General features: G+C 46.9%; 1 protein-coding gene across 3 annotated transcripts in view; it reads right to left on the bottom strand.

The window, feature by feature from the left end:
- Positions 1 to 270: 270 nt before the first annotated feature.
- LOC149361529 (huntingtin-interacting protein 1-like) overlaps positions 271 to 27,397 on the bottom strand; it is a 121,026-nt gene continuing 93,899 nt past the window's right edge. For 2 of the 3 annotated variants that reach the window (XM_089572700.1, XM_089572701.1), the window contains 3 exons: positions 17,378 to 17,439; positions 16,151 to 16,264; positions 3,373 to 15,113 (listed from right to left, as the gene is read on the bottom strand). In XM_089572700.1, coding sequence (XP_089428826.1) covers positions 15,093 to 15,113; positions 16,151 to 16,264; positions 17,378 to 17,439 — 197 coding nt within the window. In that variant the 3' untranslated portion in view covers positions 3,373 to 15,092. Of the gene's footprint in view, positions 290 to 3,372; positions 15,114 to 16,150; positions 16,265 to 17,377; positions 17,440 to 27,397 lie in introns of those variants that run through there. The other variant, XR_016288965.1, reaches the window with a different exon arrangement.

Here is a 27,397-nt window from a genome sequence, read left to right on the forward strand (position 1 = left end):
ACTAACCGGTACATCCTGTGACATATTGTAAATTGATAACAGTTAACATGATTGTATATATTTTTTATCCTTTTTTATAATTCCCTGTAACCCAACAGCACGCATCTTAACAACTTTGAAGATACCTTAACATTGTAGTAGTTTTTTTTGTTTTTCTTTTAACATGCCAGCAAGTGTAATGGCGACCGCTACATTTATTGTATTTGTTTATTTTGTGTATGTGCCGAATGCAGTTTGCTTACCCCAGGGAGGAAGGCCCTCGTCAGGCACCACGCCTTTTGGCTCCTTCCTGTATGAGACACACTTCAAATAAATACTTTTCAAACTTCAAACTTTTCAAACTTAAACCATCTGACGTTTAGAATCGGTACCAGTAGGTTTCATCATCCTGGCCTTAGCAGGCTAGGACCAAAGTTGGTCATGCGTTGCGCCAAAGGACATCAGACAAACCGTATGTAAAGGTGAAATGCAAGAAAATACATATGCCATTTCAAACTTCATCTTCATTAAACCAATAGTGACCCATTGATTAACGTGAACTCTTACCTAATTAGAGTTTTAGCAGCAGCCTTTACCAATTTGTGAATGCTCACCAACAACAGCAGTCCTCACTGTCATGAGAAAGAAGCCTGACCTCTTTCTGCAAAATTGCACTGCCCAGCGCTAAGCAATGCCAAGCTGCCCAACACCCATAACAGCATCCGTCCACTGTAACCAAGGGTAACTGACTGACTTGCCTGCTGTTAACTGCATGGTGGCATTGCTACAAGTAGTTCTTTTCAACCCCAATGCCATCAGCAGGCTAAAGCACCTAAATGTCAGCATGAGATTGCATTGACAGACCCAAAGGGAGTTCGAAAGCCTTTTGTTTCAGGCACCCTGAAACAATTTATACAGTGAACTCACTAAATAGACACGGCTCGAGGTAACCAAGATCCTATAAAAGACGGACAGCCTTGGGCACATGAAATCAATTATGTGCTGTTGATAGCCACATGGCCTAGTCAGAGAAAATTACGAAGGGCGCTTAAGACTACTTGCATGCTTTCAATGCGAAGGCATTGTCCCATTGTGAGCTCTGTAGCAAGGTTCTTTAAAGAGTCTTTCCCTTCTATGACACGCCTTCTCATTAGCATACTGTCATATGGAAACGAAGCAACATGGTTTTGTGGCCTGTGGATTGTGTGCTCACCTTGCAGTCTGAAGGTCTTTGGTTCAATCCCTGCACCTTCAAAAGAAATTGTATTTTTCTTTGCTGTAGACATCACTACCTTATGGTCTACTACCGACGTCATGCGAGATTGTGGTGACATCACTGGGGGTTTTCGAACCATGGCCCAGTCAGCAATAGTTTTTATTGAGTTCGCATTAGAATCCTTATACTGGAAAGATCTGTCCGTCCAGCTGTCCCATCTGTCTGAAGCCTTAGTTTGCACGTGGCAAAGTGTAGAGTGTGGAATCCCCCTGGGGAGGGCATGCAAAGAGAGGGTGGGAGGCAACAGGTGAACAGAGAGAGAGAGATCCAGAGGGAGAGGGAAAGTGGAAGGGAAGACGGAGAGGGTGGGAAACGAGAGGTGGCACTGCGCCAGCTGCTCACAAAGACTGAACCCATCAGCGGCAGCTCCACCCGGAGAGAACACTAATGCCAACACATAGTCTACCACATCGATTGCACTGAAGAGTAATCAGCAAATTTCTAAAGTATTCCTGTCAGGAATTAAGTGTGAATGTGGAAGTTGCAAAACACCTTCAAGAATAGACGGCCAATATGTTTGCACTAAGGTACTGTTTGCGTAGCATCTTTTGTAGCCTTAAAACAACGCTCGCAAAATACAAAAGCTAAGATATGACTGCCTCTTCAGGATCCCAAACTCAGAGAACAAAATCCGCTTTTCTACAGAGCACTGTCCCCAACAATGTTAGATATATATGCTACACGGCTTTCTTTTAAGGCTGGTAAACAAAGCTGTGTGAATGGCACCTTAATTGGTGATGCAAGACAAACCTTCGGCTTCGCAAGCCCCAGCAGCTGGCACTCAAGGAAGACGACGGTATCAGGCTGAACACTTAGGCGCTAGTGCATGCTCTCGCAAACTCGGATTGATCGCAAGACGTTTTGCAAATAGATCGCCACGTAGCACCTCGTAATGCGCCCTTTACTACAAGTGGTGTAGGTGCTTTCCACCTCGACCCATTTCAGCCAGTTGTTTTTAGAGGCAATCTACAACTTCTGAATTGACTTCATTCCTAAAGCCAATATTTAAAAAATCTAGTGAAACCTAACTTTGGAGAACGAAAAAAATACTGCAGACTAGGTGGTGCACCTCACAACAGCACTCGGTTGGTTTCACTCAGCTAGGCCACTCAAACAATTTTAAAACATTGATCACTTTTAGCTGGAATACCCAGTCAAACTGTCACAGTCAAAGCATTCTGTGCAGAGGAGACAACTGCCAGTCCTATTCCCATAACTGGCTTCCATTTCACACAGCAGCTCCAAATCCCCACCCTGCTATCGCTTTTTCAATGTCGCCTTTAACTTCTCAGGTGTCAAGCAATTCACACAGTGCCATGGGTTTGCAACAGTGCAGATCGGAGCAAAGCAGCAGAGAAACCATGGTAAATAAATACGTAAAGTAGCGTGTCTAGAGCCGTCGAGAGTAAAGCGCTGCCACTGAGAGGGGCATTTGCACCACATGAGCTGCCAATGCAGACGCACAGTTCGCAATGCATTTAGAATGGAGAGATATGAGGGACCACCTCAGTGGCACCAAAGGGCAATATCCAAACTTTTATTATGTTGCCCATATCAACTCTCTATGCAAACTGATAATGATGAGGATGAACCATGGTGCAAGAGCAGCTTTGGCCAAAGAGTGCCATGGCACAAGTTATTTTCGTCTACACAAGGTGTGGTCGAAAACCCATTTTCCCCAAGCATTTCACCCTAGATAAGCAAAGCGCCACGCTAGGAGACAGCTTGTACCCTCTGCATCACTGGTGGGTACCCAGTAGCACTGGGGATCAAACCCTGCAGCTACGATGGGGGTGCTCCAATCACTAGGCCATCGCTGTGGTAATGTCCCAGCAAAATTCTTGGGCAAGAGATTCCTACAGACCCCTGCCACCAGAGTAGGGTGATGCGGCCTTGATAAGAAGGATTTCGGGGCACTTTTGAGAATGATCAATCTAGGCCATACGCCGGCGCCACCTATGAGGCCACACCTGAACATGTTCCGGCATTACAACGAGACACTGCTAACGCCCATACCGAGGAACAAAGCCTTTTGAAAGTTGCTGCTATTGGTAGGCTTGTATCATCAGCAAAGACACATGGCAAAACAAGTAACCGAGGACATGAAGGCACTGGAATTAACATGTATTCATTTATTTATTCGTTACTTGTTACAAAAAAAGGCCCACGAGAAGCACACGCACATACTACTCATGGCATTGTTTTGTTTTTCATTCTATAAATATACAAAAAGTAACAAAAAGAAGACAACTACACTCCACTGTAAGTATATGTGGTAGTCACATTTCATGTCATCCAAACAGTGGGAAACAAACCTCATGTAAAATCTCTGCTCAACATGCGTCTAAAGTGATGGACAGGTGTATTCACACAGATGCAGCACGCGCATACACTTTCATGTAATTGCGAGAAAAGCAGGCACACAGCTGGAGAAATATAGAAAGGCAAAGCTAACGCAGAGTCTTCTAATTTAAATAAGCAAGAAAAAAGTAAATTTTGGAATGATAACACATATGAGAGTGAAAACTCCAAATCAATGGAAGTGGTCCCGCAAACAAACCTGGGAAAGATGAAATAAGCTCATATATATAATAAAAAATAACATAGTAGCCACCTAGGACACACATACAAATATTCAAGATCAAAATTGGCCAATGCACCTAGTTGCTGTCAATCAAGGCGAGCATGGGGTGAACGTTCACGGCAGGAACAACAAAAAGCACACAAGTAAGCCGCACCTCACACATGCAAGGCACATGAAAGGTGGACAGTACTGTCAACGTCCCTGGATGTCAACTGAGCTTCAGGTCTCCCCAGTCCAAGAAAGCAAACTCTCGCACCAGTCATGGAGCTTCAGGCGCACAGAAAACATGCAAATGAGGTACAAGGCTCCTCTCAATAGATGAAGGAAAGGAGGAAGGAGAGGAAAACAGAACCAGAGAGTGGGAATGACGCACAGCATCGGTAAAAAGTTAGCTATCTATACTGAAAGTCTGCAACAGCAAGACGACGCAGGGTTGTTTTGTGTCAACATGAGCGACAGGGCCACTCGTAACAGGCGGCCAACCCACTGCGAAACTGGGCTTCCGAGAGTGCAGTTAAGGAGGCTAATAGGGGATATTCAAAATTCCGCAAGTGCGCTTTCCCGCATAACTATGTTGCCCCAAACAAGATGGCCGACTTCGCTATAAAGGAACTAAGTGGGCTACAAGACAGGCGCTAAAGGTGTGGATAGAATGTAAGAAACGTATTTTGGAAGAATCAAACAAAAAAAACAGTCTTTCTTGCTTTCTTTCAGCTGGAAACGCATGGTCAACCATCTTGTTTGGGACAAAATTGTTATGCGGGAAAGCGCACTTGCGGAATTTTGAATATCCCCTATTGTCAAAGTTAAAGAGTAAAAAATAAAAATACAACAAAAGGAGCCTTGGTAAGCGCACATTCACAAAGCTGCCAAGTTTAAAGCTTTTTGATTCGTGCTTTACACACACATCACCGCTGCTGAGCACATACGATGCTCTGCCCATCAGAAAGGAAAAGAGGCGGCCCAAACAGCAACCCAAGTGTAACAAAAATTACACAAACTAGCGAGCTAGGCCGGCTACACCGATACCTCAAGCCACTCCAACCGTACAGCCCAAGAAAATTTGGTGACAGCAAAGAACACAATGCCATAATCTTTGAGCTGGTGGCAGATGAAGGGTCAGCAAGACGTGGACGCAAGAAGCATTGACCTGCGACTGACGAATCATTTTGAAAAAATTCAGAACAAAAAAAAAAAGGCATTTTGCTACCTTTACTAAAAGTACAGGCATGAGCAATATAACAGGGGACAAAGTTTGAGAATTCACTCACTGATTACTCCATCATCAAATGAGACAAGCAATGTTTTTTTTTCCAACTAGTTTACCTTTTGGCGCATAATATCTCAAATTCATTCTTAAAGGAAGTGGAGAAATAACCAAAAAAATTGCAATTTGTTGCAATAAGTTTTGTTTCCTCTCGTATTGCTCATGACTGTACATCTCGGCAATGCATATCATGCATGTACATATCCACACCCCCCCCCCCTTTTTTTTTGTTCATTTGCAGCTCAATGTTTGCCTCATCCACTTCCTAGACATCCTTCATCGACTGCACTGTTCACCTTAAGAAACTTTAGTCAGCTTTCACACAAACAGCAGCAATTCTCGTAGCTAAGCAGAAACGATCAAAGATTTATGTAACATGAAAACAAGAGTACATAGCCATAGGTACTAGGGCACTTCCATGACGCATACATGCTTTCAGAGGTGGTAAAAAGGAGCGGGAGTCTTCACACTCGTCCGCTGTAAAGCCCGTCGGTGCAGAAACTTAGCCACTGCCGTGTGCTTACGCCACCACGTTTCATTCATCCCCTAGTGGAGTTTGGTGAGTCAAGAATCCACAAAATAAAGTAAAAAGGAACATAGAAACTTCCGAAACAGGTCCAGCACACACAAATTTTGGAAAAGAGCTGGAAAAAAGCTGGAAAAGAGGAAATACGGGAGAACTCACAGCCACCAACTGACAAAAGAGTTTAATTTGTGGCTCCCTGAAAGACTGCATGCAAGCTGCATTGCCTGCCTAGCATTCGATCGCTTCTCTTTAAGAAGCAGCTGCTGTAGCTGCTGCCTGAAAATAATCTGCGTACCCAACAAGGGCGACTGCTTCATGGCAAATGACTCGCAACAATGTTTGGAAATTGTGCACTTTCATTTCACCCCCGCAGCAAGAATGCAGTAAACAAAACGAGAGTGCCTCCCATTTGTGAATGAAAAAATCCCAGCCGATAGGCTGCGTACTCTGTTGCTAACCACTTAGCAGCACAGACCCGCATCTGAGACAAAAAAATGGCTGTTTGGTTTAACTAGTTTTGATCAAGACAAAAGGAGAGGAAAAAAAAATGTATGGAAGTGACTGATTATTTGCAGACACAGTGACCTGTACCTCGCAAAAGAATGCCCAATAAATTAATTCGCAGCCACAACTGCACTGCCACAAGTCTTTTCCAAGAATACTCCTTGCAGTCCGCCCACTATTTCTTTCTTTTTCCAAAAGTCAGCCGAGCTTTGGGTGGGGAGGCAGGACCCAGACTGTGTGTGGCCCCATCCCTGAGATTTTAGTTGCAACTGCAAAGAGAGCGTGCTACCACATGTACGCAAGTTCCTTATGCACGCAGGCCAACCTTAGCAACGAAGAGTAGCAAGACCATGCTCCAAGCTAAATCCTAACAAACTGCACATCTTGTGAACTGCGCAACATAATTAACAGTTTGATAGTTGGAACCATTCAAGCAACCCATGAATCAAGTCCAAAAAAAACTAAAGAACGATGGTTGTTCAGGCTGCCTGGTTCATGGTTTCTAGGAAAGAGCGCAGCAGTGTAAAAAAAGACGGGACCCAGTCGAAAGGACATGTGATAGCAGTACTGCCTCTCTTCCACAGAGACATCGCATGTGTATCCCATGCTTTCTGAGCCGTTTCGTCATTCTTTGAAGACTGCTCGTATCTAATTATCAGACCGGCATCCCAATGCAAGGAATGTCAGTCGCATGCACCGGAGCTCTGAAAACACTGCCGGCCAGAGATGAAGAAGGCCTCGACATTGTGGCAACACGAGCAAAGAAATGTACAGTGGTGAGCAGCCTTGTCTAGAGCGCTTGAGCAGTGCGCACTTGGTAACAAAAACCGAAATTAGAGAGCAGCCCCTCATTACAGGGCAAAGTTTTCGTGCCTGCTTTGTTTACGAGGCTATCTGGCGCTACTTCCGTGCAAGCGTTGCAGCTGGACCCTAGAGGCTGCCACAAAATCTGGATTTGTTTGCAAGGAAGTGCACCGCCCGAGCGCTCTAGACAAGGCTGCTCACCACTGTACTACCAACAGTGCATTCACTCCAAAAGCAATGTGTGAGACGAGGCTGCCGGTGGGACTACCAAGCAACCTGCACTAGAAGAATAGTGACTGCAGTTCCGATTATACATAGGGGGTTTCAAATTTATTCCGTGCCTCACGAGTGGAGGGACAATCACCTTTGCCTTTCAATGCGTGATGCGCACAAAATTCTCGACACACCGCTTTCACTTCCATCTAGATGGGCTTCAGTGACACCAGCATGATCATGGCAGCATTGGGAAGTTGGGAGAAATCGTCTCGCTCATCGGAAAAAATGCCTCCCTCCATTACACTTGCAAACGCGGCAGGTTCGTTTTCTTTTGTGCACCCAAGGTGAACTTGCACATGTGCACGGACATTGCGCCCATTCCCAACATGCGCAATGCTCTCAGAAACGTCGCTTACCAAACACACACGCGCTACAGTGCACCTAACTGCTTCTCTGTGCGTCTTGTCGCAGGCCTTTTATTTTCCTGAACTTCTACAGCCTGCCTTCTTGGTGAACAAATGGCATAGCAGAGATCTGCCACAGGACACAACACAAACCACTACCATGCTTCTCCACTCCAGTCTGCTCCACTATTACAGGGAACACTCAGTTTTCATTTAACAGCCACGGTTCCCCTAATCTGCTCAACAACCATCAAAACTATGACGCTTAGCCCAACCAATAAGCTAAAATGGTGAAGCTAAAATGTGGCGAATATTGGTGCTCGGGTGACAGTCAGGCATTCCAAGTCGCACTGGATCATCCCGTGCATGCAAACACGCCTGCAGAGCCTCAGAGGGATTCCGCCAGAAGGATTCGTCAACAGGAAGAGTTCATGAACTGGAATTTTTTTTCTTCTTTCAGTCACCACGCAGTTTATTTGATGACAGTATGAATGGTGTCACTGATAATGAGATAATGATGAAATAATAAACTGGACTGATGCGAACACCCTTTTTAAAACAGTAGAAGCATGCCTTCACATTTAAGATCAAGTTTGATCAAGTTTCAGTCGTGATCATTGGCATTGCTTTTTTTCGACTAATGGAAAGATTTGCCTGCTGCCATATCGAGTGTTAGAAAACTTCAACACTCATCATAGGTGGAAATGCCAGACACTGAGCCACAAATTAATCACAAGTACACAGTAAGAGCTAATCATCCTATGGTGTTATATATGCAGTGTCTAACAACCTAACAAGCACGTACACAACAGTTAGCTGGCTACCACATGTGCACATAAGGACTGCTGCGCCTATTCCTCCAAGTTCATTACCAGCATGTTTGCGGCTGAACATTTTGTTCTGTATGAAATTCTTGGGCTGTTATAATCACTCACGGACACCCACCACACGGGCCAACCATGCTAGGGAACAACATGGCGTCCTTCATTTCACGGGGAGGAAAAAAAAAAAACAGTGCTAGTGCCGTGTTTGCTAAATGTCACACTGGCAAGTCACTGAAGTGGTTGTTCTTTCGTGACAGTCCCCCCCCTGACTGAAAAGTTAGAAATCCTAAAACAGTAGCCGTAGGTCTGAGTTGCACTACAAAATCCTCAATGAAACAATATTAAAAATCTGACACCATACATAATGCTTGAAATGTGAACCCTAGCTCATAGGCTTTCTTTGTTTCTTTGTACATACTGCTAAAGTTTGTTTTCTGAACAAAATGGCCACAAATTTTTCTGGTGCTCCAAGCCCCACTGCAAACTTGCACAGATTAATGAATGGAGAGTTACTCTTTTTGTTTTCAAATGCTGCACGGCGCTTATACAGCTGATATACCGAGCTGAATTCTCCAACTCCAATGTTTCGCCACGGATAAAACAATCCTTGGTGGCCTTAGAAGTATGGTGCAGTCCGACAGGTTGTCTCTCTTATGAGCACTAAAACATCACAGTAGTCAGAATCCGTCTCTTAACATCGCTGTTCTGCACAAGCGCACCTCCCCTCTGCAGGCAGAAAACAAACTGCTGGCAACAATGACAGTACCAGTGAAAGGTGGAGCTGGCACCTCTTGGAAGCTAATCACGCATCACCCAATGTGCCTTTGTTGCCAACGAGTTTCCAGAGTATCAGACAAATCTTCATGCACTCCCCAGTGGATGGCACATCTTTTGAAAAAGGCAGACAGCCAAGTGCGCGAAAAGAAAGTTTGCTTGCAGAGGTGGGAAACACAGTGCAGCTGAACTACCCCTGCGATGTCATGTGCACCACTTGAAGCACCAAATTCTGAAACAATTTTGAACATGCCGCTACTTTCACAATGCAGATGCAAGCAGTACCTTTACTGTACTGTAAATATTACTTCTTTCATTTGTACACTGCCCAAGGAATCCTTCCAAATTAGTCTCCATACACGTCCCCACACTAAGTCACTCGCATCGTCTCGGAAAACGGATGGCAAGCTCACTGCCACTTTGTACCGTGAGAGTTATGATCGCCGCTCCCGTCAGAACCGGAGAGAGTCCTTGCAAAGAGATACGGGGCTGTCTGTGACACGAGAGGAACAAATTAAGTGGCTGGCAGCTGCAGGCACTGATACGTAAGTGCACGACGCATTGCTACACTTCACAGCGTTGGTGCAAGCTGTAGTGAGCCCGCTGAAAGCTACACCAACACTTCAGCCTCAGCAGCAGAGTACTGCTTGCTCCTCAAACAAGACGACAGCTTGGCAGGGCCACGCGAATGGTAGAAAAAATGGAAACAAATTCGGTGTTACCCCATCAACCCTAGTCTTGTCTAGGCCAAAGTGCTCCCCATCTCCTCGTCAAAGTCAGCACGGCCCTCCCCTCAACGAGAACTTCACGCAGACTAGGCAGTGACAGAGCGTGTTAGCGTCCTGCACAAGTCTCGCACGAGTATCTACACGTCGTTTTTTTTCGTCTTTGGTTAAAGCTCAGGTACCAGACAAGACAAAACACAAGTGACACCACAGCCGAAACTACGCCAGGAGGTTGGAAACAGAAGATGAGAATGCACCTGGTTATGTAAACGAGCTAAGCATGCATGAGGTTACACATTCAACATACTAGTCCATTCCCAACTGCCCCTTTGGGAAGCGGGTGGCTTTACTTGAGTGAAACAACAGATGCCTACTACGGGTGTGTATATATATTTAGGTATATATATATATATATATATATATATATATATATATATATATATATATATATATATATATATATATATATATATATATAAATGTATCAAATGGAACAAAGCATTGCAGACTGACAGAGCACTGGCTTGTTAAGATGGTAACGCGGAACACTAACAAGAAATAAAGAGTGGTTGTGACAATTATGTAAGAGCTGTAACAGCACACTGTTCATGACAAGCTTAACACAAAAAAATACAATACGCAATCAATAGATCTCTCCTAGCAACAATATTAGCATGTTCAAAACAAGCAGAACACTAAAAATACGCATGAAAAGCTGCGAACAACAGCAGCAGAAATTATGTATAGATTGTTCTTCAGCCATCACAATTAAGATGGCAACGGTATATCTGTTCAAGGCAGCTGTTTCTAAACGCAGGAAAGTATCATCAGCACATGAAAACAACACATGTGCTCATGAAAGTCAGTAGGGGTTAAAATTTCACGAATGGTTAACAAACGCAAACATGCATGCCTCGCTGTCCCACAATAGCCCGCATCACTGACACGAAATAAGTCATTACTGAAGATGCGCTTTGGCTGCCCAAGTACAACGTGCTCATTCCCAACGCTAATTAAACACAATCAATAGCGCCAACTTGGAAGACCTCCTCGCATTGTATGAGACAGAAGGGCTACCCAAAGCCATATAGATTGAAACAAAACTTTGAACAGTGTCCGGATTCCTCACTGCGATCTCCTATTCTCAGGAATGGACGATACCACTGATTCCATTGATACTGATCGCTGACTGCTGATTGATGCCACTGGCAGCCGGGTGAAACAACGCTTCAGCATCCACATGCGTGAAATACACTCTAGTGCTGAAGACTAACTTCACAACGATGCTGACAATGTTAATGTGATTTCAGTACTCGCCACATAAAAACTAAAGTGGAAAACCGACACTGACATACGCTGTGCTACTGTGAGTGTGTGGGCAGTTTTTAGTTAACCCAACAACAGAGTGGAATAATGTTCGGCAAGTTTTCTATGAAAGTAAGCTGAGCTAAAGATTACACTTTGAATCTGCTCACAGATGGAAGGGAAGCTAGAAAGCACCTGGAAGAAAAAGAAAAAAATTGAGTACAAACCCGCTTTTCTGTGAACCTAGTGTTACAGCGAGAGTGACAGGTGATAGAACTGCCAGGTTACATGCTCCAAAGGAGTCCCTATGTTGAATCCAAACCTCGATGAAAACAAAGGAAAGTTCTAGAACGGGAACACAACATTTGGAGGCCCCAACAGTGCAGATGTGCGCGCCGGTGAATTTCAGAATTGCAGGTTTTCTACATGCAGTGGTGCCACGCTTGGGTTCACCGATTGTAGCACCACTACGGCCAAGAGGAGAAATGCCATGTGAAAATAAACATACCACAATGCTTCCGTTTTATATATCTGGTTGCTCTTCTGCAGCGCTAAATTCGTGCATAGAAACTGAAACAAACGCAACAGAAAAGGTGCTTTAGACCTTCGCTGGATTGTCTCCCATGTGTACCATCAGGTCAGACAGAACAAGCAATCTCCTCTCTCGCAAATGCAATTTTTAAAAATTTGTTTTTTTCTCCATAAAAAATCACTAAATAAATATAAATACCAACCTGTTATGGGAATGTAAATTTTCTGTGACCCCTTTTTGGACCAGAATCTTTACCCTTGTTGAACCTCCAGCACTCTCTGGACTATTGTCTCCATGGCAATCGAAGAATGTGTACTCGCTAAGCACAGCAGCTCAGTAAATATGGGAGCAATATAAAAATTCGGTGTTGGCCGCCACTTCAATGGGTGCAGTCATGTTGCCATAACACAAGGTGGCTTGGGGCACACGCTATTTTTAGTGTTTGCCCCCAACAGTAATCAAAGACGCAAAGCATGCCTAGGGTTCTGCACACGCGCATTTCGATGCGCCAAACTTCTGGGGGCGCCTATCATAAATCTCTTTTACGACGCCGACCTGGAATTTACATCTGAGCAGGCCATCAACAACCAACGTCAAACAGGTCGTGAAAGCAAGGATGAGCAACAACTGAAAATGATTGATGTTGATGCAAAAGGTTGAGGTTGACGTCGCTGCTGGCTACTAACGAAACCAGCAAAGCAATTACTGTTGGAAATTGCATGGCCACAGCCTGGCTTCAGTTCAAAGAGAAAAAGTAGGGAAAAAAAAATGAAAACACAATTGAATACCAGCACTCAGTCAAGACAGGCAAAAGACTGCTCCACAACGCCTTAATAAAAAAAAAATGCCTCTAACAAGGCCAGGCAGCAACACGCAACAAACAGCTGCTGGCATACAAAATTGGGTCAAGCACGCATAATCGAGCTTAAAACCTGCCACCCAAACAAGCCTGAGCTGCTCTTTCCATACAGTAACTACAGGTGGCAGAGAGATATCTTAAAAATTCCTCCGAGATAGTGGGCTACAGCACGTACCGCAGTAACTCGCTGCTGGCAACTTCCACTCTCTACACCAGGCATCCAACCAGGGTTTCTTAACAATACCAGATATAAAATTTCAAACAAGAATCTGGGCACGGCCAGTGCAGAGTTTCCAGAGGCAGCTGTAACAGCCCCGTGAATTACCGCACATGGCTGTGTATAAGTCGACTTCAAATGTATGTCACTGCCCTCTCCTTGCTGTCTGCAGCTCTAGCTAGTAAAAAAAAAACAAAGAGAGTGTCTCTACAGTGTGCTCTTTCGTTGATATGTACTTTTTAGCTATTCCATCCTTGCTCACCTTCTCTTCACGGACTTTCTGCACAGCTGCAACTTTTTTATCACACGTGCGCGCTTCCCGCAGGATGGCATCATGGCACGTGTGCAGTTAAAAGTAACAAACGTGCATAACGACGCAATCGCAAGGCCGTCAGGGGGAGCAAAACAGGAGGCCAAAGGCGATGAAACAATGCACCTTCCATAACTTCCACACTCACGCGTGCCGCAGCTGAGTCATCTCAACTGGCAAACGAAAAGTGCCGACAGTCCCTCAGTTTCAGCCTCCAGTGCAACGTGCGAGTTTTTGTTAGCCGAATGATTTGCATGTTGCATATTGCAGCGATGCAAGACGCGGCCAGACTTATCTGTATTGATCATATCCAGGCGGAGCTGATTGTACACTGTTCCAGAATATTCTAGTATAACTTTGCACGCTTAATCTTGAAGGTTCGCTATCAGCTTTGAAGAACGAACAAACACACTAGAAGATTCGTGGCAACATGAATCAACACTTTTTTTCACACACATCCTGATGGGAGTGGACATTGGTACGGGGCGTGTATTATGTAGTACTTGGCCAAAGATACCTTAGACTCGCCAAAAAGGTTGGCCCTGCATAAAGGTTCACCCCCAAAATTTTAAGTGGCCTTTTTTTGCAGGAAGAGCTCGACTTATACGCAGCAATGTACGACACCTGTTAGTGGCGCTGTGCAACTTCTAGTCTTTCAACACGTCTTTGTTTTCAACAGCCTCTCACTCGCAACTGATCTGAACAGGCTGTTTCGGGAGCCTCTCAACTGTGCACTCTGGGTGAATAGATGATGCGCCAGGTCTCAACACACCAGCCTCGCTGGGAGTCTCGCAGCTGGCGTCCAACCCCTGCCAACAACTGCGGCTGGGAAACAAAAGAAGGCAAACCAGGCAGCCAACAAGAGCAGGTGGGGAGAGGCAGGGCCATCACTGAGGCTTGACCAGCACTGAAGTGGCAGTTGCTTCTGACGCGTGACTTTCCATACCACCGGCTACAAAAAGCCCCAACAGTTTCACATCCTGGTAGCAACGAGGCCGCATAACTTTGTGCATGACACGTAACACCAGTGCGTCAATGCTGTGTGCGGTGAAATTCAGTGCAGGAGTCTCACCAGACATGGAACTGCTTGTAGTGTGTGCCAGTGTATTGCGCACAACACGAGTGAGAACTGGGCCCAATTGGTTGGACGTGACTCCCTTTATGCCCTGTACACGCCAACAAAAACTGAGGACGAAGAGCGTGTTATTCTTTGTCCACCGTTTTTTGCAATGTGCACAGTGCATAAAAGCAGTTGTTCACTGCACTTTGGGCTCCATTCTGTCCCAAGTCTTGCCGAGTGAGACAACATGTGTGGCTTGCGCATCCAACCTGGAGGCGTGACTAACGTGATGACCACGTGACACTTCCCTGCTGCCTGCCATTCTCCTTACTGGCAGAGGCGACATCGCGTCGCCACGGTTACTCCACTATACACCAGGCATCCACAGTTTCGACAGATGCACGGAAACAAACAAAAGAAGAAAAATGCAAACTGGCAGTCTTAAAATGTCATCCCAGCAAAAGTAAAACAACACCGCGAGAAAACAATGGAAGAAAAAAAAAGACAGTAACAACTAATTAAAACTACCGGCTCGCCGACTGGCTCAACTGGCTCCCCCCGTGTGCAAATGGATACCCAAGCGACAATTTTCAGGGTGCACACACACACGGCCTTGCACCTGTCAGGCGAATGTGATGCTCGCTGCAGTGGTGCCGACTGCAAGCAGCCAACTCATTGCTGCCGTTATAAGCTTTTGTTCCCCGCACTGCTCAACGGCAAAAAATTCCCGCTCTGTCGTGCGAGATCCTGCGCGCAGAGTGCGGATGGCCGTTGAGGAGCCTCTGCGCTGCTCCGAGTCGTGCGCGCAGGTGCGTTGTGCGCGAGCAGTGTCGACCACTACTTGCCCCAGCACGGACCACTCCGATGCCTGCAGACCATGAGTCACGCCGCACCCAGCGTGGTAATTGGATGGCGGCTGGAAGTGGCTACTTTGCTGTGCCATTAGACTGGAAGAAAGAAGAGAGACGAGAAGCGGAGAAACTCGTTAGCTCGCAACACGATTCTGTCCGTTCAGGGAATGACACAAAAAACGGACTTCCAGCTGTGGCCTAAACTGGCTACTCCTCCTTTGCGCAGCAGTTACCCATTGTTTTTTTTCTCTCCAATTCTTCCATTTTTTTTTTTTTTCAACTGCGTTGCTGGGTTCCATTTTTTTTAATCAGCTTCTTTTGCAATCTTTATGAACTAGCATTATCCTGTTCAATTGTGGAACTTCATTGTTGATTTGTGTAGCAATAAAAAGTAAATTTTTTTCTACACTGCTTTATCTACTGCTCCTTTACTACTGTTGCCTTCGTGAACTCCACTTGTGCACCGCTTCATATAGGAGCCTGTAGGCATCGTGAATGAATAAATAAGAATTCTCAGCATTACGGCCTGGTGGCAGAGCATACTGTTATGTTGTAGTGACGGCAGTCCAGCGGTCAGGAAGACAGCAACAAAGACTTGCAAACGAAGCTCTTTATTTGGGCTGACTTGCACCCGCAAAAGAACTGAATCACTCAGCGGCAGCTTAAGCAACAAGCGTGCTCGGCAGTCGTCGAAATACGAATGCCCACCACTCGCTGCATCGCTCAGTTCAAAGCTCGCAAGGAAACTTCCAGATAACAGGTCAAGATCAACTACAGTAATTTGGAAAAACGTAGATGCAGCTCTTCATGGCTGCGATCAATCGAGATTAGTTCGGTTGCTTCTCGCGTCATGAACAAAAATGATAACACGCCTTTCCTGCAGCCTTGAGCGAACGAACGGACACTACAATGATAGGTGGCAATATGCTCTGCATTGAGGAGCTGTCAGGTATCCACACCGGTACCGTCCGGTGTCAGGAGTCTCACAGCCAGATGCTCCTGTTTCGCAGGTGCAAAAAAAGTTTGGAGAAAGATGTCACCCAGCCTCCAGTGGCAAAAGCCGTCTCGCTAGACCTCAGAGGGAAGCACACAACGGTAGTCCACCTCGGAGAGCATGCTCAACGTTGAGTCACCTCGGGTGTGTCCCATCCCTCGCTGGCCCCGGCCAGATGGTAGTGGCGCTTGCGGAGGCCCGCCAGCTGCAGCCGCTCCCGCTCCAGGCTGCTCTCCAGCTCCAGCACACGCACCTGCCAAAAAGAGTGAGGGTGAGGGAAGAGGCTGCTGGGCAGCACCTGCCACCCCCCCCCCCATGCTTGTGTTCCCGCAAACAAGGCCAGAAGAGTGCTGGAACCAAGTGGAGTTCGAAGTCACAGCAGCATTTGCATCACACTGGATGTTGATGAAGCGTCAGTTCCACTGGACTGAAAGGTCAAATCAGGTCATCATCATCATCATCAGCCTGACTACGCCCACTGCAGGTCAAAGGCCTCACCCATGTCTCTCCAATTAACCCTGTCCTGCGCCAGTTGCGGCCACCTTATTCCCGCAGATTTCTTAATTTCATCCACCCACATAACTTTCTGCCACCCCCTGCTATGCTTGCCCTCTCTTGGAATCCACTCCGTTACCCTTAAGGACCAGCGGTTATCTTTCCTTCGCATTACATGCCCTGCCCAAGCCCATTTCTTCGTCCTGATTTCAACTGGGATGTCATTAACGCGCGCTTGTAAGTTTGAATTAATGAGATTCTACTGGAAAGGAAGAGACTATTGAACTAGGAATGCCACAAGAAGGTCGTCCTTCATGATCAAGGTTGACAAACCACGGAAAACAATCAAAGGTGAAGAAGGATCACTTGCCTATAGGCAAGCCTTTTCCTCTACAGACAGCTGTCTTTGACAGCCCGTATGTCAAAGCACCCAAGTTCTGACCTCTAAAACGCATTTATAAGCATGCACAGAAGGCAGAACTTTGTATCCACGCCCAGAGCAGCTTTCAAAGCCATTCTGTACCACAATAGGAGCAGGCCGGCTGTCCCTTCCCAGTCCACACCTCTTGGTGCTGGGCAGCATTTTGACAGCTGTAGTTAAACACAGCAGACTAATTTACCATCCCTGTTCAAACCGACTTCAACAGGTTGGCCAGTGCTTAGAGCTGCTCAGCTGCGACACAAGAACGCTTCGCTACCGCAAGAAGCTACTCAACAGTCCAAATGAGAATGCCCTGCCCCGATTTTTACAATGTGCACATGTTCCACCTGTGGTGACACGACATTAAACTCCACAACTGACAATATGGTTTGCTTTGCGAAATCCTTGGAGAAAAAAAAAAAAAAAAAAGAGTGCAACACCAGGACCCACCTGGGATTCCATTTCTAGCCTCTTGGCCTGGTGTAGAGTGAGCCTGGAGAAGTCGAGCACCTCTGAAATGCAAGAGGGCAAAGAAAAAGCCAGTCAGTCAGAAGTCCCTTGGAGCTGAGGCATTGCCTGCCATGGAAGCAAGACAGCTTCCAAGCTTGGGGTACTCCAGATCATGGCAGCTTGAGCGGCGTAGCTCTGTATTCGTCTTATTACGGACAGTGCAGGAAGCTCATCTCACAACTGTGCAAACAGCAATCACGAGCATCTCAGTATCCGACATAAAGGGTGGCACACTCCCAGAGGAGACAGTGAATTAATTTGACAGTCTTCACATTTTCTTAAAGAGACAAAGGCAGCAAGAAGAGAACTGCCACCTGTCGCATCCAAAATGCATGCCAAGAACAGTGGTAAGCATTTCAGTTCCCTCAGTTATTTCTCCCTCATGGTCTAGATTTGCGGCCACTGCTTCATCTAGGTAAATGCTTCTTCTTAGCAGTTTCTCAGTACCTCCCTGCCTGTCGCATACTGCTGTCGATGTCCAAGACAGTCGTATAACGAGAAGTGCTGGCTTACAAGTGCAATTTGTTCTTGCATGCAAAGAACACCCTTGGCCGGACAAATTTTCCACCCGACAGAAGCATTGATTACATTGTTTGCCATTTCAGTGCCAGTGAATGAGCAATAATGCACTAATAAGAAGTAACAACGAGAAATATGCAGTGCATCCCTCTTGTAAGTGTTGCTTGAATAAGCGTGCCACAACATTCACAAATCATTTCAACAACGAGGCAAGATGCCCCGAGCGGGAAGGTCACCTTGTCCTTCAATTTAGCACTGGGATGGTAGAACCTCGCCATTTCGGCCACAGCTCATTTGATAGTCCGGAGAATTTGGATTGTCGGCACGGGCCTTGCAAATGCCCATGCAAGTACAGTTGAACCCCTCAATAACAAGAGCACTCAAGAACGAAATTCTCGCGGCAACGAAAAATTCTGGCGCCCCCGGCGAACTCCCATAGGGTTCAATGCATTTCTTCCCTCTCAACAGCGAACGGTTTTTAAAAGAGTCCCGCATTAACGAAAGTTTGAGGTAGTGATCTGCAACCTTTTTTCGGCACATCAGCCAGTCGGGAACATAGAATGGGCAAAACTGCAGCAGCATACTCATCCGACAAGTCGGGCCCGTTCATTTCACATGCCAACAAGCACCGGCGCAGCCATTTTTGTTTACTTTCGGTTGGTTCGGCAATGATGATGATAGCAAAGCAATTTTTTTTTTGCCCGCTGAAAGCGGCTTTTTGCTAGCCCGTCTGTTGGCGACTACGCACGCATGTGACGTTTCACGTGACGACACCGCCGGCCAACCGGGGAAGAGCAAGGAACCCCCCCCCTTTTTTTTTTCTTTTCGCTAGTGCGCTGACCACGCTATCTTGCCGATCTCGCCGTCCGCCTTGTGCAAGCCGAATTCGCGCTTGCACAAGCGCGGGACCAAGCGCGGGAGCTGGGACCAAAGTTCTGCTTTGAGCCTGCCATGACGCCACTAGAGCGGTTGTCGCTCTCGCGTTCTGTCCCCAGGGCTGTTCCCGAGGCAGACAAACCTAGATGCGTGGAGGAGTGCTCTGCAATTGTGGTGGACCGTGGAAGGGAAAAGACACCAAGGCGAGTGGAAGGGTTGGTGAACTATTTGGTCGCTGAGGGCTTGAGGCCTCTCCTCTCGGACAAGGAAGGGTTCTTTGTCCTCTGTCCGCTGCCATCAAAAAGCAAGCCGTGGCACTGCTGCAAGGAAGCAACCTTGAAGGACTGGCTACGGCCGTCAAGAATGGTAAAGGTACGGTTCTGGACTTATTCTTTACGGCAAAGACTCACAAGCCGGGCGTCCCTCTCAGGGCAATCATTTCTGAGCAGGATACATGGCAGCATGTTGTGTCGGGGTTTCTACAGAGGCACTTGAGATCACTCAATCTTTTGGACCCCTTCTTGGTGAACAACTCTGAAAATGTGGTTGAGTTCCTGTCAGCGCTGGACAGAAAAAAGTACTGCGCCTTCAGCATCGATGTGGAAGACTTGCTTTATTCGCTGCCCCATCCTCGGCTGATGAAGAGAGTGAAAGACTGCATTGTTAAAGACAATGACGAGTTGGTGTTTATGGCAGAATGCAGTGTTTCAACAGAGAGTTTCCTAGAACTGCTTTCTTTTTACTTGGAATCGACCTTTGTTGGGTGGGGCGGTAAGGTGTACGTCCAGAAGTCGGGTGTTTGCATCGGCTCCCGGGTTGCACCTGTATTGAGCGATATTTATCTGAGCAGGATGGATCAGGTTCTGGCGGAGGATCTTGGTGATCAAGCGCTTAGAGTTTTCCGCTTTGTCGATGATTTTTTGATCATTTTGAAGTCAAACTCTCCCAGGGCGGTTCCGGACGTCGTAAAAATGTTCAAAGATGCTGGTGGCGGCCTCAGATTCACTTTCGAGATGCCCAGCTCGGATACCCTCCAGTTTCTAGACCTCAGTATCAAGTACCTGGATAATGGTGTGTGTTGGGAATATCACCCTAGAACGAAGAAGCCACTGCTGAACTTTAGCTTGGGCCATTCCAAAATAGTCGAGGCTGGTATAGCCACGTCCTGCTTAAAAGCGTCCCTTGCGAAGTCCTGTAACCACAAAGTTGAGGCTAGCTTCCTGGCACAGGTGGAGAGACTGAAGGAAGCCGGGTTTCCGGAGCAGTTGTTGGCTCAGATCTCCGAAAAGATCCTGGCCAAGAAGGGGAGTAGTGGTTCCAATAAAAAGCAGGATGAGGGACGGAGACGTGTGGTGGGAATTCCGTACGTCCATGGAATTTCACACCGGCTCAAGAAAGTGGGGGCGAGGTACGGAGTGGACGTGATTTTCACGGCCAAAAATAAGCTTGCGCGGATTTGTAGTGCTGTGCGTAAAAAGCTAGAGTCTGAGGGCAGTCGTGCTGGAACTGGTTGTTCGGTAGCGTACAGGAAGGAAACTAGGTTCACAGAGTGTAACACTGGACTTGTTTACGAAGTGCCGTTCTCGCGCGGAAAAAAGTACATCGGCCAGACGGGTCGTTGTGTAAACGAGCGGATGGCGGAGCATCGTAGGTCGTTGAAGGGCGCGGCTTCCTCCAATCTCGCCATGCATTGCAAGGGTTGCGAAAAGTGCTACCCTCATTTGAAAAGGACCAGAGTCTTGTTCAAACATAGCGATCAGGTATGCAGGGAGATGGTGGAGGCTTACCTAATCAAGAAAGACTCGGATTCCTGTGTGGTATCACCATCTGTGGCCTTGCTTGATAGGGAGATAACCTTTTTGGCCAGTTTTCTTAAGGCGAGCAGGCGATATGGGTCTTTGGCGTGGTATCAGCGTGACCGTTAAGGTTGTCGTGATTTTGTTTGTGCGCAGTTTTTTGTAAGTGTAATTGACGGCTGCATCATGGTGCACGCGAAGGGATAGTGGGTGGTTGTGTTTTGGGTTGATTTTCGCGGTTGTTGTGTTTTTGTGCTTGTCTCACTGTGGGCAGAAGATACTTATACAGGCCTCTTCACGTGAATAAAAATTCAGTTGATAGTCTGCGCCCGTGCCGTGCCTTCTCGTTCTGTGTCTTCGTTTTTTGCGCAGTTTTCAGTATGCCGCCCGTGACTTGCTTGTGTACAGTGTTTTTTGTTGTTTTTTTGACCGCCGGAAACATGTCGCCTCCTGTAAAGAAGCGCAAGTTTTTGACGCTGCAGGAAAAGGCTGCAATCATCGCCGAAGCTGAAAAAGGCAGAAAGAAGACGGACATTGCGGAGGAGTTCAGTATCCCGTGCAGCTCACTTTCTATGATTCTGAAATCAAAGAATGGCATCATGGTGGCACTCCATAACGGCGCGTGCGCTCAGAACAAGACTTTGGCAACGCCGGTCTACGAAGACGTGGACAAAGCCGTATTTCAGTGGTTCCCGAACAACAGAGCGAACAAGGTGCCTTTGTCTGGAAGCCTTCTGCAGCAAAAGGCGATTGACTTTGCGTGCATTCTGGGGCACGACAACTTTAAGGCGAGCGCCGGATGGCTAAGTCGATTTAAAGCGCGGCACTGCATCGTCTCCAAAGTGTTGTCGGGGGAGTGTGTAAGTGTCGACGCTGAAGCAGCATCGTCCTGGATGCAGGAAAGTTACGAAGGCATGATGGACGAGTACGAGCCCTCCGAAATTTATAATGCGGACGAAACTGGCTTCTTCTGTGAAATGTTGCCTTCAAAAACGCTAGACCTGAAAGGAAAAAAATGCCATGGCGGCAAGCTGAGCACAAAGCGGGTCACCATTCTTTTATGCTCAAACATGGATGGATCTGACAAGCGCCCCCTCCTCGTGATCGGCCTGAGCAAGACGCCACGGTGTTTTAAAGGTAACCGAAAGCTTCCGGTCCAGTACACTGCAAACCAAAAAGCGTGGATGCCGTGCACAATATTCTCAAGCTGACTGGAAGCCTTTGATACGGACATGCGAAAGCAGGGCAGATCCATCTGCCTTTTTTTGGACAACTGCAGTGCGCACCACAATGAAGACGTTGCCCTGACGAGCGTACGGTTGTTTTTTTCTCCCTGCGAACTGCACATCCGTTATCCGACCTCTTGATCAGGGGGTTATTACAAGTGTGAAGTCTGCGTACCGAGCAAGGCTCATCCAGCGGATGCTGCTAAACATCGAAATGAAGCGACCGACGGAAATTGACCTCTTCATGGCGCTGGAGATGCTTGGCGGCGCGTGGATTGCTACTTCGGCCACGCTTGTCCAGAACTGCTTCAGGCACGCCGGTTTCGCAGCTGGTCAGCACGCCTTGGCAGAACCGGAAGCTGCAAACGGTGACGATCTGCAGCCACTAACCGAAGCATGGAATGCGCTTCGCAGTGTCGATGCAATGGTGCCAGAGGCTGCTGAACTGGAGGACTTTTTGTGTGTGGATGCCGACTTGATCGTGCACGAGGAATTCAGCGACGACGCTATTATCGACAATGTGCGCAAAGGAAATGAGGCGAGTGACGATGAAGATTGCGAATACCAAGCACAAGGTAAGCAAGTAAGCTCGCGTGATCTGGTTAATGACTTCGATGTTATCCGCACTTTTCTCGGCGACCACGACGACGACGAAGCTATGCATAGCTTATCAAGCGGCGAAGCCAGAGTCGTCAAGCTCCTGCACAGCAATGTCAAGCAGAGCAAAATAAGTGACTTTTTTCATTAAATTTTGGTTCTGGAAGGTAATGGGTGTGCTTATTTGTCCATTTCCGCGACAGCGAAATTCTCACGACAGTGAAAAGGTTTTCCTTCCCCGGCGGTTTCGTTATTGCGGGGTTTGACTGCAAATGGTGTTGGACATTCGTTAATTTGGATGCTGCTAGTCTTATACCAATCAACTTGGACGGCTAAGCAAGAGAAGGCCGTCATGATGATCATCATACCATCAACTGTGCATGATCACCACCATCCCAGCCAGCCAGCCAAGCCAAGCTGCATGCTGCTTCAGATGCTCACTGATGCATCGCTCCTCTATTCTTCTTTTCAAAATTTGTCTCGCCACTGCAGTGAACATGCGCATTTCCCCTGAAGGAACACCGACCCCACTCAGAATGCGTCTACGTTTGGAGCGTGACAAAGGGCGAGTGGCCTACACATTCTTCCACCACCACTCTCTTCTCTGCTTTTTCATCCTTGCCCTTCCTTTCATCCTGCCCTAATTTTGCCCTTCGCCGTGCTCTTTGTTTTGCTATAGCTCTGCCAGTTACGCCGCCATCGCCAACAACTTCATAGTCAGAAATGGGTGCCCAAAAGCTGTGCTCTAAAATAAGTAGCACCATTTGGCAGAGACCACCTCGGCACAGTGCCATGGCATAAGAAATTCTCATCGATGTTAATGCTGACACCTAAGGGCACATTTGCACCATTAATTATTGAACGTTTTAATTATTCATGAATATGAATACCGCATAAACTTGTGTAAGGGCCGCCCCCTTTTTTTTCTAAATTTGGGTATGAATTTTGAAGGTGCAGCCCATACAGGAATTTAAAAAAAAAGCAACGTATAACAGTGCTTTTTTTCTCAACCATCTAGACCAAAACAGGGGTGTGGCCCAGGCATGGGTACGGCCGTTACATGAGTGGTGGCTCAGTGGTTACGGCGCTCGGATGCTGACCCGAAAGACGCAGGTTCGATCCCAGCCCCGGTTGCTGAATTTCGATGAAGGCGAAATTCTAGAGGCCCGTGTGCTGTGCGATGCCAGTGCACATTAAAGAACCCCGGGTGGTCGAAATTAGTGCACTGTACGGGCTCGGGCCAGCCCGAAAGCCCGAAAGCCCGGGCCGGGCCGGGCCGGACATGATCTGTTTTGCCGGGCCCGGGCCGGGCCCGGGCCTGAAGTTGCGGGCCTGGGCCGGGCTCGGGCTTAACCCTTTCGGGACCGCCCAAAAGAAGGCAATTCTGATACATGTTTGAAAATATTTTTTATTCAACAAAATTTTTGCACTATCTTGTTGAAACATATATCATAATGAAGGTAAATGATTGGGCTTTTATTGTACAAAAATTGAAATAACTGAACAAACTATATGATATAAAAAAAAATCTGAAAATACAAATTTTTACTTCAAGGAAAGAAAAAAAAGTTGGAAATTTTTACATATGAAAGTAAAAAACAGCACTAAAAAAATTCCAGAATATACAAAATGTGCTACAATACCTCTATAATAACTCTGAGGCAAAAAAACATTGCACACTTGTGTACATTTTTTTTGTGTGTGTGATTTCTCACACCACTGTTCACGACTCACTTCTGTGCCCGCTCGCTGTGCCACGCGACGAAGCAGTTGCGCGAAGCATTGAAGCACAAATGTGCATTACAGTCACTGCAGAAAACCGTGGTTTTCACTTCACTTTTTGTTTGCTGATAGCACAGCTTGCAATTTTTGCGTCTCTCCACTTTTTCGGGCTTGTGAAGGGGGGGCTTTGCGGGTGGTGGTGGAGGAGCACGAGCTTGCTTGGATCCTTCAAGTTGAAGAAGCTGTTGGATCAGTTCCTCTCGGAAAGCCAAATGGTCGAAGGAAGCATTTCTGGCCAGCTCAGGGACTTCTGGGTGTAACTTTCGGTATTCCTGGAACAGTATGAAACTGTTCACGCATGCAATGTCGATGCAGTGGAAGAAGAGGGTCTTCCACCAGCGGACGCTACGCATCAGTACATTGTAATAGCCAATCATCTGGTCTGATTTATCTACTCCAAGCATTCCAGAATTATAATCATGAATTAGCAAAGGCTTTGGGATAGAAATTTGGGTCCAGGTACTTCCACTTTTTTGTCTTCTTTTTGCGGTGACTGTCTCGTTGGCTGTGTGGATTGTGCTCATCATATTTACCAGTCGTCGGTCTTTCCATTGTAAATAGAGAATTTCTTGGTCGCGCAACCATCTAATTTCACCTCTTTTAGCTTTTTTTTCCCAGCGCGCATCCTTCAATTCAGCAGGGAATCCCCGGCGGTCTTTTCATGTAGTTCCACAAGCCAATGTTTTCCGGTCGAGGAGGTGACTGAACAGGTGCGTTGAGGTGTAAAAGTTGTCCATAAATATTCTATACCCCTGATCAAAGTATTCTGCACACAACTGGCAAACTACATCAAAAGCCAACCCGTGGGGGCCTGGCTGCTCGCGCTTGCCTGTGTATACAGCAAACTGCACTGTATACCCGGTGTCAGGGTCGGCAAGCACCCACAACTTGTAGCCCCACTTGGTCACTTTGTCCTTGATGTATTGGCGTATCCCTGATCTGCCTTTGGATTTCACCATCCGCTCATCCACAGAGAGGTCTCAGTGAGGTTGAAAGAGCTTTGCCGACACTTTGTTCATGTGCTCCAGAAGCCACCACACAAAGCGAAGCTTTCCTTTCGATAGCTGCGTTGCATCGTCCAGGTCAGCGACGTGTGGCATCGCAAGGAGCGCAATGAAGCGACGCCGCGGCATAATTCGTGGTGGCAGCAGACCACTGTAAATGCTTCCCACATTCCAGTAGAGTTTGATTCGTGGCGCTTTCAAGATGCCCATATAAATTACAAGGCCAATGAACTTTATCATTTCACTTGGAGTGACCTCTTCCCAAGACCCATCTGGACGGGCATGAGTGGGCTTCTCCAAAATCTTCATCCAAGCATATTTATTGGTGTTTTGGCAAATCGTCTCGATTACTTCGGCCGTGAAAAAAAGAAAAAAAAAGTCCAGGGCGGTCAGAAATCTCTTTGTGGTGCTTCTGAGCGCCACACCCACATCTTCTGTGAGATGTACACCAGGCTCCCGCCTGGGAGAAAACTGGATACGCTTCTGCCGTGGGGGCAGGAAGTCGTTCCCGTAGGTTGTGGAAACCCTACCAAACAGAAAAAAATAACGAGAACATATAGTGATCCCGCGTAAATACACAAGAGCAAGCGGAAACTGAAACTATGTACTCACCTTCGGACACTAGTTGACGGTCCTGGTGATGGCAATGCTGCATCACTCTCTGAACTGAAGTCGGAGCTCGAAAACTCCTCTTCAGACTCTTCGCTGCTCGTCGGATCAGAAAAATCCGCAGTCGAAGCAGCTGAATAGCGCGACACACGCTTTTTTTTTCGCGCGGCCTGACGCGACGTCGACGCCGTGCTTCCCAATCTCGGCCGCCGCCGCGCCTAAGATTAAAATCTCTCCTAGGTCGCTGCCTGCCGTGAGAGAGGCAAACTACGCCAAAACGAAAACTAGAGGTGTTCGACAACCTCACTAGATGGCGACACGTGTTCCAGCGCGAGCATTTTGAGCTGCAAAGCGCGCGGAATTTGATCGTGCATTTTTGCACGATATCCGGACCGCGGTCCCGAAAGAGTTAAAGCTGCGGACCCGAGCCGGGCTTGGGCCCGTATAGAAACGGCTGGTGCCCGACTATTCATTCACTATTGCAGAGTGAAGTACACAATTGCGGCATAGAAGCAGCGGCGCGGATGAGCTATGGGTTATAGTACGGGCTGAGAAAAAAACTAAGCTTTATTCTTTGACTTATTTATTTCCTTATTTCCACGCCGCGGTGCTTAGGGGTCAAGGCGCTTGATTACTGAGCCGGGGAACCAGGGTTTGCTGCTAGCCTCGGCGGCCGAATTTATATTTAGGCGGCAAGCAAGACAGCCATGTACTTTGTAGTATCCTTGCTCGTTGAAGAAACCCGGGTGGTCGGAATGATACGGAGCCCTATGCTTCGGTGTCTCTCACAGCCTGACTCCCGTTTGGCCCTTAAGCCCCCAAAACATAGCTTTTATTTTACAGCTGTATTTTTCTCATGTGAGAAAATTCACAAACTAAAGCGCGTTTGGTTTTCTTGTTGATCAGCTGACCGAACGTCTCGTAAATGAAATAGCCACAAAAGCTCGCGAGAGTTTGCAAATCTCATCACATAACCACATCTATTCCTCCTTGCTTCTTCAGCCTGGTTGACATGACAAGTGTTTTGCCCTGCAAGTTATCACACGGTTTGCGTGTTATCCTCTGCTCCACCAGCAAGAGTAAAATTTAACCGGTCTTAATTGGCCATTGACGTTCGTCATCCCAGAACATGCCCATACACTATTACAAATGCATTCGGGAAGGACATATTAGTTTAGGAAGCTTATAATCTCAAAACACACGCCGTGAAATACTCAAGCCTTTTAGCTTTTCGTTTCTGCCGAAAGACGACCAGTTCGGCTATGAGTTCAACCTATGAGATCGCGTTCACTAAAAAAATGTCATCCTACTGCTTGCTGGGCAGCTTTAATGTTTATACTTCGCGGGGGGCAAAATATAACTCATTAAAATCATGGGAGAATGCAAAGTGGTCTATTACGCGCGTATGCAGCCCTTTTTATTTGGCTCTCGGAACTTCCGAGTTTATCTTTGCGCACCTACACGAGATCAGTGTCCAATAGAGGGCCTGGCGAGCACTACTCTTAATCACTTCCTTCTGGGTCAAAAAGAACCAACTTGCTGCAAGCCAGT

The sequence above is a fragment of the Amblyomma mixtum genome, chromosome 2 (genome assembly GCF_055824585.1).
Source record: "Amblyomma mixtum isolate Tamu chromosome 2, ASM5582458v1, whole genome shotgun sequence".
Taxonomy (NCBI): domain Eukaryota; kingdom Metazoa; phylum Arthropoda; class Arachnida; order Ixodida; family Ixodidae; genus Amblyomma; species Amblyomma mixtum.